The 15634-nt window shown below is 43.9% G+C and overlaps 1 protein-coding gene across 5 annotated transcripts in view; it reads left to right on the top strand.

Moving 5' to 3' along the window:
- ryr1b (ryanodine receptor 1b (skeletal)) overlaps positions 1–15634 on the top strand; it is a 102543-nt gene that overhangs the window by 57479 nt on the left and 29430 nt on the right. For 4 of the 5 annotated variants that reach the window (XM_029121548.2, XM_029121518.2, XM_029121481.2 and 1 more), the window contains exons 51-70: positions 24–255; positions 732–895; positions 1082–1160; positions 1288–1599; positions 2284–2359; positions 2953–3076; positions 3352–3467; positions 3658–3725; positions 4822–4943; positions 5375–5424; positions 6778–6838; positions 7822–7948; positions 8112–8220; positions 8354–8435; positions 8862–8992; positions 10234–10554; positions 10648–10888; positions 10971–11058; positions 11317–11409; positions 11850–11864. In XM_029121548.2, coding sequence (XP_028977381.2) covers positions 24–255; positions 732–895; positions 1082–1160; positions 1288–1599; positions 2284–2359; positions 2953–3076; positions 3352–3467; positions 3658–3725; positions 4822–4943; positions 5375–5424; positions 6778–6838; positions 7822–7948; positions 8112–8220; positions 8354–8435; positions 8862–8992; positions 10234–10554; positions 10648–10888; positions 10971–11058; positions 11317–11409; positions 11850–11864 — 2611 coding nt within the window. The remainder of the gene's footprint in view (positions 1–23; positions 256–731; positions 896–1081; positions 1161–1287; positions 1600–2283; positions 2360–2952; positions 3077–3351; positions 3468–3657; positions 3726–4821; positions 4944–5374; positions 5425–6777; positions 6839–7821; positions 7949–8111; positions 8221–8353; positions 8436–8861; positions 8993–10233; positions 10555–10647; positions 10889–10970; positions 11059–11316; positions 11410–11849; positions 11865–15634) is intronic. The other variant, XM_029121562.2, reaches the window with a different exon arrangement.

The raw sequence follows: 15634 nt of genomic DNA, 5'->3' as shown, positions 1-15634 counted from the left end.
TGGACTATTCTTTGAACTCTTAGATACCTCAGACCTTCCATGCTGCAGCACCTGCTGAGGAAGCTGGTATTTGACGTGCCGATCCTCAACGAGTTTGCCAAAATGCCTCTGAAGCTCCTGACCAATCACTATGAGCGCTGTTGGAAGTACTACTGCCTGCCCAATGGCTGGGCTAACTTTGGGTCATCGTCAGAGGAGGAGCTGCACCTCTCACGGAAACTCTTCTGGGGAATCTTTGAGTCTCTGGCACACAAGGTCAGAATAATACTGAGTGGGCTGTACCCCATCACTGTCAACCCGGCAGATTCGATTCAAATCTGTGGTACTGTACATTAGGCTGTGTGCCCCAAGTAAGACAAAAACTGATTGGCATATCGGTTAAGCATACTATGGTTAAGCATACTTGGGAGTTATTCATTTAACATACCACACCCCTTTGTGCCTTTTTGGTTGAATATTCTACACCCACTTGTGCCTTATTGGTTTGACAAACCACATCCCTTTGTGCCTTATTGCATGAACATACCACGCCCACTTGTGCCTTATTGGTTATGAATACCATGCCCCTTTGTTTCTTTTGATTAAACATGATGTATTAGTCTGTGATACCCAGAGATTCAGCACATCGACACGCTTTGAAGGCTTTCCATTAGCTTGCATTTCTCTTGACCGAGAAGCCATGTCTTCACTCTACCTCCACATCCATCTCCCTCTCGGTCTGTCTGTTCTAGAAATTTGATGCGGAGCTATTTAAGATAGCCATGCCATGTATCTGTGCCATCGCCGGTGCCATTCCTCCAGACTACGTGGACGCCAGCTATTCCTCCAACACGGAGAAGAAGGCCTCGGTGGATGCTGAGGGGAACTTTGACCCCAAGCCGGTGGAGACAACCAAGTGAGAATGGGAGTTGGAAATGCTAAACAGATGTCTAAATCATAGTCATGAAACTCCAGGTCCTAGTTCAAGGCTAGAATTCCTGATAAATGTACCCGGTATTGATCAGCCTATACTCTCCTTAACGTAGCAAAGGTGTTGGCAGATTGTGAAGGCGATGATAAATCTGCACGTTTTCCTTCTCAGCACCATCATCCCAGAGAAGCTGGACGCCTTCATCAACAAGTATGCTGAACACACTCATGACAAGTGGGCCTTCGAGAAGGTTAGTTCTTCCTCACATCTCCATAATCTTGCTGCTGTCACACATTAAGTCACCATCTTGTGACTGAGACGGGACGTCCGATTGCTTTTGGCACTGACTGTGATGGTTCCTTTCTGCACACTCTCAGATCCAGAACAACTGGTCATACGGCGAGGTGCTGGACGAAAATGCCAAGACCCACCCCATGCTGCGTCCGTACAAGACTTTCTCAGAGAAAGACAAAGAGATCTACCGCTGGCCCATCAAGGAGTCCATCAAAGCCATGCTGGCCTGGGAGTGGACCTTGGAGAAGGCCAGGGATGGGGAGGGGGACAAGGTGGAGGCAAAGACCAGCACGCGGAAGATCTCCCAGACTGCTCAGGCGACCTATGACCCCAGTCATGGCTACAGCCCTCAGCCTGTGGACATCACTGCCATGGCACTGTCCAGAGAACTGCAGGTACAATGTATTACACACTCCCCTGACTGCTGAGTAGGTGAAAGCCGTGCCATATCAGACCTCTGAGATTCTTTGTGATAATTGCCAATATACTACGGTTGTGAGCTGTGCCTAGACACCCTGTGTCATACCATGCCTAATAAAAGCCCTTAGCTGTGGTTTATTGATAGTTCGTCATTGTTTACTTTAACCAGTATGAAATAGTGGAAACTGTGGTGGATTAATAGTGTACATTGTGGTGTATTGATAGTGTACATTGTGGTGTATTGATAGTGTACATTGTGGTGTATTAATAGTGTACATTGTGGTGTATTGATAGTGTACATTGTGGTGTATTGATAGTGTACATTGTGGTGTATTGATAGTGTACATTGTGGTGTATTAATAGTGTACATTGTGGTGTATTGATAGTGTACATTGTGGTGTATTGATAGTGTACATTGCGGTGTATTGATAGTGTACATTGTGGTGTATTGATAGTGTACATTGTGGTATATTGATAGTGTACATTGTGGTGTATTGATAGTGTACATTGTGGTATATTGATAGTGTACATTGTGGTATATTGATAGAGTACATTGTGGTGTATTGATAGTGTACATTGTGATGTATTGATTGTGTGCACGCACTTATTTTCAAAATGTAAAATAACCAGATTAATGGATTTATTTTTTCTCAATGCAGTCAATGGCTGAGCAGTTGGCTGAGAATTACCACAACACCTGGGGCCGGAAGAAGAAGCAAGAGCTTATGGGAAAAGGTGAGACGGAGGGCCAGACAGCAGGGTTGTATTTTATGCAATCCATTATTGTAGCATAGCACCCTTTGAAAATAAAGTTCCAGAAAAAAGAGACCACAGCACCTTTTTCTTTCCTTTCCAAAAAAGTCGAAAAAAAAGTTCCTTTCCTTCCTTTTTCGTGAGGAACAGAAGGGTTAAAATTAAGAGACCATTTTTTTCCGGAGCTGTAACCAAGCTGTAAATCAATGGAAAAATGCAGGTGGTGAAATTCAAAATTGAAAGGAAATAGGAACCATGATAATGTGTGTCTTGTTTAGGTGCCTTCGCCCACCCGCTGATAATGTGTGTGTCTTGTTTAGGGGCGGCGCCTATCCCCCAATACTCTGTGTATCTTTTTTAGGGGGCAGTGCCTATCCCCTAATACTCTGTGTGTCTTTTTTGGGGGGCAGTGCTTATCCCCTAATACTCTGTGTGTCTTTTTTGGGGGGCAGTGCTTATCCCTTAATAGTCTGTGTGTGTCTTGTTTAGGGGGCGGTGCCCATCCCCTAATACTCTGTGTGCATCTTGTTTAGGGGGCGGTGCCCATCTCCTAATACTCTGTGTGTCTTGTTTAGGGGGCGGCGCCCATCCCCTCCTGGTGCCCTATGACACCCTGACAGCCAAGGAGAAAGCCAGAGACAGAGAGAAGGCCCAGGACCTGCTGAAGTTCTTGCAGCTCAATGGCTATGCTGTGACCAGGTACATGACCAGACAGTGGTCTGCAGGAACAGAATACATCCAGTTTTCAGTATCAAACTCCGCCTACTTTTAGGTTACAACCTACCATGTGTACTTACGGTCTCTGTTGACCCAGCTAAACCACTCTATTCCTTCTTTCTTTCTCTCTCTCCTCTCTCTCCATCCCTCCTGTTGCTGTGTATTCCTCCCCCCCGTCTGTTCGTCCTGTCCCCTCTCTATCCCTCTTGCTGTACTTTCCTCTCTCTGCTCATCGTCCCTCTCTCTTCCCTTCGCAGGGGCTTGAAGGACATGGAGCAGGACATCTCCTCCATAGAGAAGCGGTTTGCCTATGGTTTCCTCCAGAAGCTTCTCAAGTGGATGGACATTGCCCAGGAGTTCATTGCCCATCTAGGTAGGATGTCAGGGTGGGGGGAGCTAAGGAAAGGAGAGGTGGATGTACAGCGAGTAGAAGACTTCTAATCCAGTGCGTAGATTAGATATCTCTACAAGAAATGGGTCCACAATTATTTTTTTTACTGAGGCTCTTTCGCCTTATATTAATCTCTTTTTATTTCTTCTCTCTTTCTTCTGTATCCCTATAGAGGCTGTGGTTAGCAGTGGCAGAGTGGAAAAGTCTCCACATGAGCAGGAGATCAAGTTTTTTGCCAAGGTGAGAGAAGGACTAATTATCCTTGCTAGCAGTTAGCTAATCTGCCTTGCTGTCTACTCATTAGCCTAGATATCAGACTAGGGCTGTCACGAAATCAGATTTTTACTACACGATTATTGTCGCCAAAGAAATTCACGGTAACGATATTATCGTGGTATCTTTAGAAAATCTGAAGAAAACTGTCAGTCAAATTCATCTTCAACTTTGTTTAATGTGGTTTTTAAAAATCTTTTTTGGCAAATTAATTACACTCAAAATATACTGTGTATGGAGGTGGAGAGAGTCTGTAACCATAACTGGACAAATAAAAAAAATAAAAGCTAACAAAAGAACAATTAAACTTCATGGATAGTTAAAAGGCCTAATACCGAGAGTTAAAAAAATTAATAGAAATTGCCTAATGAATAGGCTATGAAACGGTGTTAATTCAAACTCTAGTGTATAGGTCCGGTGTATGGATCCAGACTCTTAGTTTAAGCAAATTGTTTGTCCATGAATAAGCTATGGAAATACCGGGAGGAGTTTTTGGAAAAATACAACATTTAACCATGTGAATAGGCAACAATGGCGTATCTAACGAGGCGATTTCAATGCCAGGGCACAGGTCCAGTCTCCTTGTGTAATCACGTGCATCATTTGTCTATAGGTGAAATGAATATGGTATCGAAAAACCGAGAGGGATTTTTGGAAAAATACAATATTATTATATGTGTATTATTAACATGATATCAATATTTAGTTTTTTAAATATCACGGTTATCGTCAATACGACACCCCTATATCAGACTTAGAAAGAGGGGAGATTCGGCAATACTTAGACAAAATTTAAAAAATAACGGCAAAAGTAGATTTTGGTTATTTAGCCTAGCTGTTAGTGAGTCTAGCTGTTAGTTAGCCTAGTGGTTAGTTTAGCTCTTAGTCTAGCTGTTAGTTTAGTTCTTAATCTAGCTGTTAGCTAGCCTAGCAAAGTGGCTTTGCATACTTAGCTAGCTTTAATATGTGGCAGTTCTGCCTCTTTGTCATGGAAAACATCCACCTCTTATGCTTTGATTGTAAGTGTGTTTAATTGTAAAACCCATGTGTCTCTGTGTCGTAGATCCTCCTGCCGCTGGTCAACCAGTACTTCAAGAACCACTGCTTGTACTTCCTCTCCACGCCAGCCAAGTTGCTTGGCAGTGGAGGCCACTCGTCCAACAAGGAGAAGGAGATGATTGCCAGGTACTTCGAACCTCAAAGGCTTTGTGAACAATACCAGAAAAACGCTAGACTAGCACCACCTCTCTGAGACAGCGTCATATATTTTAACACTTGACGAATTCTCAGCCACAAACCTTTAGAACTATACTTAAGTTGTTTTGTGTATGCCATACGCCCTATATCCTTATCTCCTCTCCCTAGTTACTCCATCTCTTCTTATATGGTTAATTTCCTTGAGCGTCCTTTTGCTTTTTACTTCAACCTACTTTTGCATTTCTGTCCTCTCTTCCCATCATCCGATCCTTCCAACCCCTTTGTCCTCCTACCCTCCCCCCCCACGTCTCGTCCTATTTCTCTGTCTCTTCCTCTCCTCTTCGTTGTCTTCATCATCCTCTACCTCCTTCTCCTCAACTTCCCTCTATTCCTCCTCCTCTTTTCTCCTCCTCCCTCAGTATCTTCTGTAAGTTGGCAGCTCTGGTGAGACACAGAGTATCTCTCTTTGGTAAGAAACCTGGTCCTGCATGATGAACTGAGGCCTGCCTGTCTGTCACCATCTCATGTCCGTCAACATTGTCCCCTTTTCGCTCTGTCCATTTCCCTCTCTGATTCCTCCCTCTCTCTCAGTTCCTCCCTCCCTCTGATTCATCCCTTCTCTCTCTGTTTCGGGACCCCAGGATGAGTAGCAGTTGCATGTGCAATAGTCAATGGGGATCCTGAGAAGTGAAAGTATCCCTCAGCCTCTCTACCTCTACCATTGTCTCTCACCCTTTTCCTGTGTCACCCTCATTACTAAACCAAACCCTCACCCTTTCCTTAAATCTCCCCCCTGGATACTGGCTAACCCTCCCCTCTCTCCACAGCTATGCTTCTGCTCTGCTTCGCTCTTCTCCTCAGCCAGCTGCCTTTTCTTGTGTGTGTTTGTGTGTGTGTGTGTGTGTGTGTGTTTGTGTGAGTGTATGTGGGTGTGTGTAAGTTAGTGTGTGTGACTGTTTGTGAATGTTTATTATGTGAGTGTGTGTATGTGCATGTGAGTGTATGTGTGTGTTTGTAGCTGTCAGCATATCTGGTTGTACGATACACACCAGGACCGCATAGTACTAGAGTTGTGGTGAGTGTCAGACACTCGGAGAACTGTCTTCCGGTGTGTTTAGCTGGCTTTGCCTGGGGCAATGTTGGTCGGCTCCGCCCACACTTCCTCCTCCATGTCAAGTGGAGGTGGCGCTAACTCCTGGCGGAAAACAATGACCTGTGATTTCTCCTCTTTTGTTCACATAACTTTATGTGAGAACTTTCTCTGGGTTGTCTTTGTTTAGTGCATTCAATGGAGAATGAGGCCGTGTCTGGTTGATATGCATAGACAGTCTGGAATTTCAACAGGGAATACTACTCCATGTGAAGTCTTATTTCAGCAAACAAACGAATCATTATTAAACTATTAAATTAGCCTCACGTATGAAAAAAAGGCCTTCAGTTTTAGTTTGACCACATTAGACATCTCCAATTCCCCTACATACAAAAATCCTTCTCGTTGGATTAAAATAAATAAAATAAATCTTTGTTACCTGACTTCTACCTCTCAGCTTTTTACTTTAATGTAATTTAACAGACAAACCTTAGTGGACATCTACCACTAGCAGTAGTTTTCCAGCATTAATGTAGTTCATTTAATGGGGACACACTGACCTTTAGTTTGTTTTTGAGAATAAGTAAGTTCTGCTATAGACCCTGTGGAACTGACTTCAGGTGTTAATAACTGTTTTTCTGTTTACATCTGACAAGTGTGATTGATGGTTGGTTGAGTGTTGTTTCACGGATTAATTATTTGATTAATAACGGAGTGTCTGTGTGTTGCCAGGAACGGATGCTAGTGCAGTAGTAAACTGCCTGCACATCCTGTCACGATCTCTGGATGCCAGGTGACACACTCACATCCAACAACAGTAAACAACATACTCACATCTAACAACATTAGACAACACACTCACATCCAACAACAATAAACAACATGCTCACATCCAATAACACTAAACAACAAGCTCACATCCAATAACACTAAACAACATGCTCACATCCAATAACACTGAACAACATGCTAACATCCAATAATAATAAACCACATGCTCACATCCAATAACACTAAACAACACACATCCAACAACACTAAACAACATGCTCACATCCAATAATAATAAACCACATACTCACATCCAACAACACTAAACAACATGCTCACATCCAATAACATTAAACAACATGCTTACATCCAATAATAATAAACAACACGCTCACATCCAATAACACTAAACAAAACACATCCAACAACACTAAACAACATTCTCACAGCCAACAACACTAAACAACAAGCTCACATACAACAACACTAAACAACATTCTCACATCCAACATCACTAAACAATGCACTTACATCCAACATCACTAAACAATGCACTCACATCCAACATCACTAAACAATACAGTCACATCCAACAACACTAAACAACATATATCCAACATCACTGAAAAATACACTCACATCCAACATTACTAAACAACACACTTACATCCAACATCACTAAACAACACACTCACATCCAACATCACTAAACAATACACTCACATCCAACATCATTAAACAACACACTCACATCCAACATCACTAAACAACACACTCACATTCAACATCACTAAACAACACACTCACATCCAAGATCACTAAACAATACACTCACATCCAACATCACTAAACAACACACTCACATCCAACATCACTAAACAACACACTCACATCCAACATCACTAAACAACACACTCACATTCAACATCATTAAACAACAAACTAGTAGTTCATATTATATTGATATTTGGGATGACTCATATCTCTGTGTCTTTTCTTCTCCAGGACAGTAATGAAGTCTGGTCCTGAGATTGTAAAGGCAGGACTGCGTCAGTTCTTTGAGAGTGCGGCAGATGACATTGAGAAGATGGTGGAGAACCTGAAGCTGGGCAAAGTGTCCAGCAGGAACCAGGTCAGAGGTCATGATATTACTGTCTGGCCCCTCCCATATGTCCTTCTGTGTTAACTCTATTTCTCTCTTTCTGTCCGTCCCTCTCGCTCTCTTCTATCCACCTCTCTCCTCTCCTCTCCCTTTCTCTCCTTCTCTTTCTCTCCCACTCCATCCCTCGATGTAGGTGAAAGGCGTGTCCCAGAACATCAACTACACCACAATGGCCCTGCTTCCGGTCCTTACCACTCTATTTGACCACATCGCCCAGCACCAGTTTGGAGACGATGTCATCTGTGAGTCTGACACACCTTTGTCTAGTTTTCCTGCCTGTCTCTCTGTGACTCCTATCTGTCTCTCTGTTACTCCTGTCTGTCACCCTGCAACTCCTGTCTTTCTCTCTGCGACTGCTGTCTTTCTCCTCTCTAGTGGACGACCTTCAGATCTCGTGTTACAGGATCATGTGTTCCATCTACTCCCTGGGAACGGTCAAGACACCACACGCTGAGAAGTAAGTAGTGAATTGATAACGCATGAGATACATGAGTTGAGTACTTACTTGCAGATTATCCACTGCCCAGTCACTCCCCACTGTCCAATGATTGCCCACTGCCCAGTCACTCCCCACTGTCCAATTATTGCCCACTGTCCAATGATAACCTGCTGTCCAATGATAACCCACTGTCCAATGATTACACACTGTCCAACGATAACCCGTGTCCAATGATAACCCACCGTCCAATGATTACCCACGTCCAATGATAACCTACCATCCAATGATTACCCACCGTCCAATGATTACCCACCGTCCAATGATTACCCACCGTCCAATGATTACCCACCGTCCAATGATTACCCACTGTCCAATGTACAAACAATTAGAAACTGGTGAAGAACAGTTGTTCTGAAGTCTGCTAATGTTACGTTGCGTTCCCAGGCAGAGGCCGGCCCTGGGGGAGTGTCTGGCCAACCTGGCAGCTGCCATGCCAGTGGCCTTCCTGGAGCCCGGCCTTAACGAGTACAACGCCTACTCAGTTTACACCACCAAGACGCCCAGAGAGAGAGGCAGTGAGTTGCCAGTGCCTAAGCGCTGTACATTATGAACTACGCATGTCTGTCCGCAAATACAGAGGGAAGGAGAGAGGAGAGAGATGGGGCAGGGGGGCGGGCGGGGGCGGGCACGGAGGCGAGGAGGTAAGCACAACCGCCGTGGACATTGTGTCTTCATTATATCACAGCTGAGAGGTTAAGGTTACCCAGTGTAACGCGGAAGAGTGAAGAAACGTCCAACACCTCCAGATGGTGTGCCGGTCTGAGGCCCTGCATGGCATCACTGAAGCACCTTTCCACAGCCTGGGACCTAGGGCTCACTGACTCACACAGCCTGGGACCTAGGGCTCACTGACTCACACAGCCTGGGACCTAGGGCTCACTGACTCACACAGCCTGGGACCTAGGGCTCACTGACTCACACAGCCTGGGACCTAGGGCTCACTGACTCACACAGCCTGGGACCTAGGGCTCACTGACTCACACAGCCTGGGACTTAGGGCTCACTGACTCACACAGCCTGGGACCTAGGGCTCACTGACTCACACAGCCTGGGACTTAGGGCTCACTGACTCACACAGCCTGGGACCTAGGGCTCACTGACTCACACTTTTTCCGTCTCCATTATGGTTGTTAGAGCGTCATGGTAACAAGTCAGACGCTGTAACTACTTACCCCACTGCCACCACAAAACAACATGTAGACAGATGCTTTTCTTTTAAGTTTATTTTTATCTTATGTTGACTGTTCTCAGCTGGTCTCTTCCGGTCAAGATTTTTCTGAAAACTGGTTCAAGACTGATTCATGTAACACTTGGTAATATGAATGGACTCCAGGCATAATATCAAATTATTTTAGATCATGTTTAAAAGGTTGGTTAAATCTCTTTTGGGAAAGTGGGCAGGGCCAATGTTGTCCACAGCCTCATAGAGCTCATTTTCCTTTTGGTGTATTTAGATCAAACCATGTTTCGGATCATTATGTATGGCTAGATCCTCCAAATGTTTCTTTATAATAAATTGCACACTTCATTTGCGCACCTGGTTTGATTATAATTTTAGTCCTTTGATGGCAGAGCTTCTATATCCGCATAAAGACGGCAAAGGAGGATTCTTCGTTGTAAATTGTTGAACCAGCTGACCTTTGTCTTCTTTTTTGTCCTCCTCCCCATTTTCCGCTCACCTCTTCCTTCTCCCTCCTCATCTCTCCTCCCCCTCCTCACCATCTGTCTCTTACTCTCCTCCCTCTCTGCCTGTCAGTCTTGGGCCTGCCCAATCAAGTGGAGGAGTTGTGCACTGACATTCCGGAGCTTGACATCCTGATGAAGGAGATCGGGCACCTGGCTGAGTCCGGGGCCCGTTACACCGAGATGCCCCATGTCATCGAGATCACCCTGCCCATGCTGTGCAGCTACCTGCCGCGCTGGTGGGAGAGGGGGCCGGAGAACCACCCCGAGCTGGAGGGGCAGATTTGTACCGACGTCACCTCGGAGCAACTCAACCAGCTGCTCGGCAGCATCATGAAGATAGTGGTCAACAATCTAGGGATAGACGAAGCCTCCTGGATGAAACGACTGGCAGGTTGGCGGGGAGACGGGCAGGGAGACGGGCGGGTCGGGCGGGGGGCAACCAGGAAGTGGTCATAGAGGGTCACGGTCTTCCTGGTGTTCGCAGTGTTCGCCCAGCCCATCGTGAGCAGGGCCAGGCCGGAGATGCTGAAGTCCCATTTCATCCCCACCATGGAGAAGCTGAAGAAGCGCAGCGGGAAGGTGGTGGCGGAGGAGGAACAGCTGAGGATGGAGGGGAAGTCGGAGGTGGACAGTGAGGAAGGCACCATCAGGGATGAGTTTGCTGTTCTCTGTAGGGACCTGTACGCTCTCTACCCCCTGCTGATCAGATACGTGGACAACAACAGGTACTGTGGAAACACACACAGACACACACAGACACACACACAAATCCTCTCATGCAAACGTCCACACACTCCTGACCCCCAGAGCTCGATGGTTGACCTGTCCTGACCCAGATGCTGAGGAGCTCTTCAGGATGGTGGGAGAAGTGTTCATCTTCTGGTCCAAGTCTCACGTGAGTCTGTTCTCCATTCGCTCCCTCTTCCGGAGGTCACGTCATTCAGCCTGCAGGACTAGATGCTTTTCCAGTTCCTTCGAACAATGACCACTACGTCCGTCCCTCTTTTTCTTTCTCCCTCCCTTTCTCTGTTTGTAATTTCCCCTCTCGGTCCTTCCCTTTCTAAATCACTCCTTATCTCCTTCTTTTCTCTCTGTACCGCCATCGTCAGCTGATACACCTCATCTCTCCCTCTTTCTGCATCCTCTGTTACAGAACTTCAAGCGTGAGGAGCAGAACTTTGTGGTGATGAATGAGATCAACAACATGTCTTTCCTGACAGCCGACAGTAAAAGCAAAATGAGCAAGGTTAGAGTGGTCACAACACTAGCTGCAAACGGCTTCATCTAGCACATCCTTGTACTTCATACATGTGACCACTAATGCATCCAGACCTACTTGTCTGTCTAGTCGTGGGATTGGTCCGTTTTGGAGTTAAGAAACCCACAGATTAACAGTCAGGGCTGTATTCTTGAAGAACAGGATTGCTGATCCAGGATCAGTTTGGCCTGTCAGATTGTAACGGGTAAGACAGTTGGACCTGATCCTATGTCAGCGCTCTTACAATGAGGGCCTGTGAGCTAGTCCGGGTACCAGTTTGTCAAGCGTTCTTTCCACTCCTCGCCCGAGACCGGAGTTTGTAGCATCTGGACAGAGCGGATGAGCGAGCCGTCTCCGAGGTGACGGGCAGGATGTTAACGATGTTTTTTCTCTGTGTTGTGTGTCTCTGTGGATGCGGGGGCCACTAGTCCGGAGGGGATGAGGTTAGATCACGTTTGTGCACGCCGACCGTAATGCGAGCGCTGTGCTGGCCTGACCGCATGGCACCTGAGTATGGGGAGGCTCTTCATCAAGCTCTCCTAGCACACTGACCAGGAACACACGAATCCTCCATACTCACACACACCTACGCACACACACACACACACACACACATGCATAAGAACTGGATTTCACATTAATGATGACACTCCTTCACTGCACCATAAGGATGACCTTTCAAAATACCCAACACGATCGACCTCCCTTAATACACAACACTGATGACCTCCCTAAATAAACAACACTGATGACATCCCTTAATATGCAACACGGATGACCTCCCTTAATACACAACACGAATTACCTCCCGTTATACACAACATTGTTGACATCCTTTAATACACAACATGACTGACCTCCTTTTATACACAACAGGGATGACCTCTCTAAATTCACAACACGGATGACCGCCCTTAATACACAACACCAGTGACATCCATCTAGTCCAGGGATGTCATACCCATTCTGTGGAGCGCCTAATGTCTGCTGAAATTTCATTTTCTTTTTCAATTGGTGTCCAATTAAGAGCCAAACCTCCAGATGCGGGAAGCTCCCGATTAACCAGTGACTTTTAATCAATCAACCACAAAGGAGGTGTGTCAACCAGCAGACAGTCTGCATTCCATGGATTGAGTTTGTCACCTCCAATCTGGTCAATAGTCAGGGAGGGCACATTCGGCAGCATAGAACCAAAACATGGACAACAGACTGTGGTCTTCTAGTGAGACGTAACTGTGCTGTGTGTTTGTGTGTGTCTTATGTGTGTGACGGGGGTCTGGAGGGGCTTGATGAAAGCTCTCTGCCGTAGGTTTTGTGCTGGGCTTCATGGCACTCAGCTCAGCAGTGGAGCTCATGCCTTCCACTGTACCTCCGCTGCTGTATTTGAGTCCCATGAGCTGATCTTGGTTTCGTGATCACTTGGATGAGTTTGCCGTCAGTTGGTTCCACACGTTGTGGATGTACCTTTGTGTTCTTAATGTTGTTTTGTGTTGTTGACGTTTGGTTATTCTTTTTGCAGCTTTGATGATGACGTTCCCTATGGGGGGAGCTTACATTCCCTGTCTCTTTGCTTAATCTTATAATCAAGACATATGATTTTCAGTCCCTCCAGGGGTGTAACTCGAGTCCTATCTGACCACACCTACCACCAACGACTTTCCGCCTGTCGGGAAAACAACAGATGACAGCCCTGACCCAGATGAATTATTACCGATTGGCTCACAGTAAAAAAACTTTACTTCACGTGAAACTTTTCTAGTTGTCTTCTATCAAAATGAATTTCAGAAAAGTACAGTTTTACCAATAATAATTTTTCAACATTGCTTGCTCCTGAGTGTTCTCACTACTATCAACAAACACTATCATGCTTCCCTCCGGCTCTTTTAAATTGACTGCGAGAGCTAGCTATCTACGGACATGAAAATGAAGCTAATCAAGACCAGACAAACTGTTAACTGTAACACCAGGTCCCCACAACCCCTCTCGCTTACCTGTTGATTAGCTTAAAGCCTAGGGCACCTCTTTGAAGTCTGTATTTCTCTTGGGAGTATTGCAAAGCATAGGTTCAAGTACAATAATCAACACAGCAGATTTTTTGTTTACTTGTATTTTATTTCTGTTTGAATACAAATCAATAACAAATTATTGCTTTTTTACAGGGGAAGTCTGTTTTTTGTAATTTATGGTTGTGGTCAAGAGTGGTTGAGAATTTCTCGTTTGAAAGAATAGGAGCAGCAGTCACTGTAATTAGGGTTAGGGTTATGTGTACACTTGAGTGTATTAATTAACAATGAGTTTCTTTTCAGACCGTTGGTCAACTAATAGATTTTTTACATGTTATGTAGAGTACTTGGTATCATTCATATAATTCAACTGTAAGACATTAAAAATATAAAATATATCCCTATTGGAGAATGGTAGTTTTACCATAGTAGACTGTGATGCAATCTTCACAAAAGTTTCTGTTGGTTAATAAATAAATGATTAAATATTTATTAAATTATTAATAAATATAATTATTTATACACATATAAATAATTAATCATTTATTAATTTATTAATTATTTACAGTATATACGTATACTCTACCCCTGTGTTTATGTAGGTTAATTAGCATTACCTTTAGCTGACAAAGACCATCTATCCCAGTTTTAAGACCATCTATCCCATTTCCCACTGGTTGAGCTAACCTCCTCAGCTGCCTGATGGTTATTACTGAAGCAGCCTCTGTTATCTGGTCAACACGGCACCTGTGACCTCACTCCCTTTAGAACCTCGCAACACTAAATACATCAACTTGAAAACTCACAAGTTGAATGTTAACTTATTCACAGAATGTACAAACTAAAAGAACATTACACAACCATATGATGTTCCGAAGACATCCTAGCGACTAAATTATTTTTAGCTGGGAATGACAGCCATATATACATAAATATGTATACATATATACATGAACACAAACACCCACTGAAAGGTGTGCTGTCAGACCAGACAACAGTCAGTAATGAGGACTACAATAAACAGACAGAGGTCAAAGGTCGAGAGTCAAGGACTGCTGCTGATTCTGGTGTGGTGTGGTGAGACACTGGTTCATCACTAACCCAGGCTTCAATGTGTGACTTGATAGAACAGCTCTGCGGCAAAGACACACAATACTAACAACTCACCACACACAAGCTGCACTGTTGAAACACAAAGGCGTGGCTTTGGAGAGATAATAAATATGATGACGTGGTAATGCTAAGAGTTGCTAAATTCATTCGAACAAATAATCCCGATATTTTCCCCAAATTCTGGTTTTGGAATTTTCGGAATCAGATGGGAATACAAACTTTTGGGAAGTTATTTGAATTTTGCCACCCTAGTATTGCTGTTGTTGTAGATTTGGTGTTTGACTTTAATGAGTGGTGTTCTAGCATGTTGCTGTTTTATTTATTTCCATATACTTACTCCTTTAATAGCAATGTCTCCAGTTCCCCATCCCTGTGGTTTTCGCACTTTTGTAACCACAACCAACCATACTTCAAGGATCTAGCATGTTGATACATGATATTAACCTAGTCTGCTTACATTTTTGTGAAAAAATACATTTCCCTTTCTAGCACATACCTACATCAGACAGAAATGAAGACATGGGGGTACCTTTTTGAGTACCTTTCTACAATAGACATGGGGATATATGGCAGTCTCTAAAACCTAGATACTTGTGAAAATATTGGTTTAGCATTGTTCAGTCAATTCCAATTTATATTTAAAATTCCAATTCAGATGCTGAATTCCCCAGTAAAATGAAGAGATTAGATTGAAAAATGTATATTGATTTAAAATGGAATTTCTAAATTTATTGGGAATTAAATTGGAATTACTGTTTGGATGTTTAATAATTTAGTCTTTATAGTGTAATATAAATACATTCTAATTAGCATTTTTCTATACTTTAAACTTTAATTTCTGTATATCAGGTATTGCATGGTTGTCTTCATAGTGACCAGATCAGAATTCAAACCTGAGGGAATTTTAATTTATTAAATTGTTGGTGATACTATTTAATTGAGAATTTAATTCTAAAAATTAACGTATTTGAAAATGAAGATGACTGAATTATCTCTGAATTCAAACTAAACGTGTAATTGAATACACTCAGAGGATTCATCTGGAGAGGGAAGTTAGTTAGAATCAGATTTGTGCCAAAACCAGTGTTCCGTGTGTA

Source organism: Esox lucius, chromosome 1 (assembly GCF_011004845.1).
Source record: "Esox lucius isolate fEsoLuc1 chromosome 1, fEsoLuc1.pri, whole genome shotgun sequence".
In the NCBI taxonomy this organism is placed as follows: Eukaryota; Metazoa; Chordata; class Actinopteri; order Esociformes; family Esocidae; genus Esox; species Esox lucius.
The sequence above is the reverse complement of the archived record's forward strand: the minus strand, read 5'-3'. Positions and strand labels throughout refer to the sequence as shown.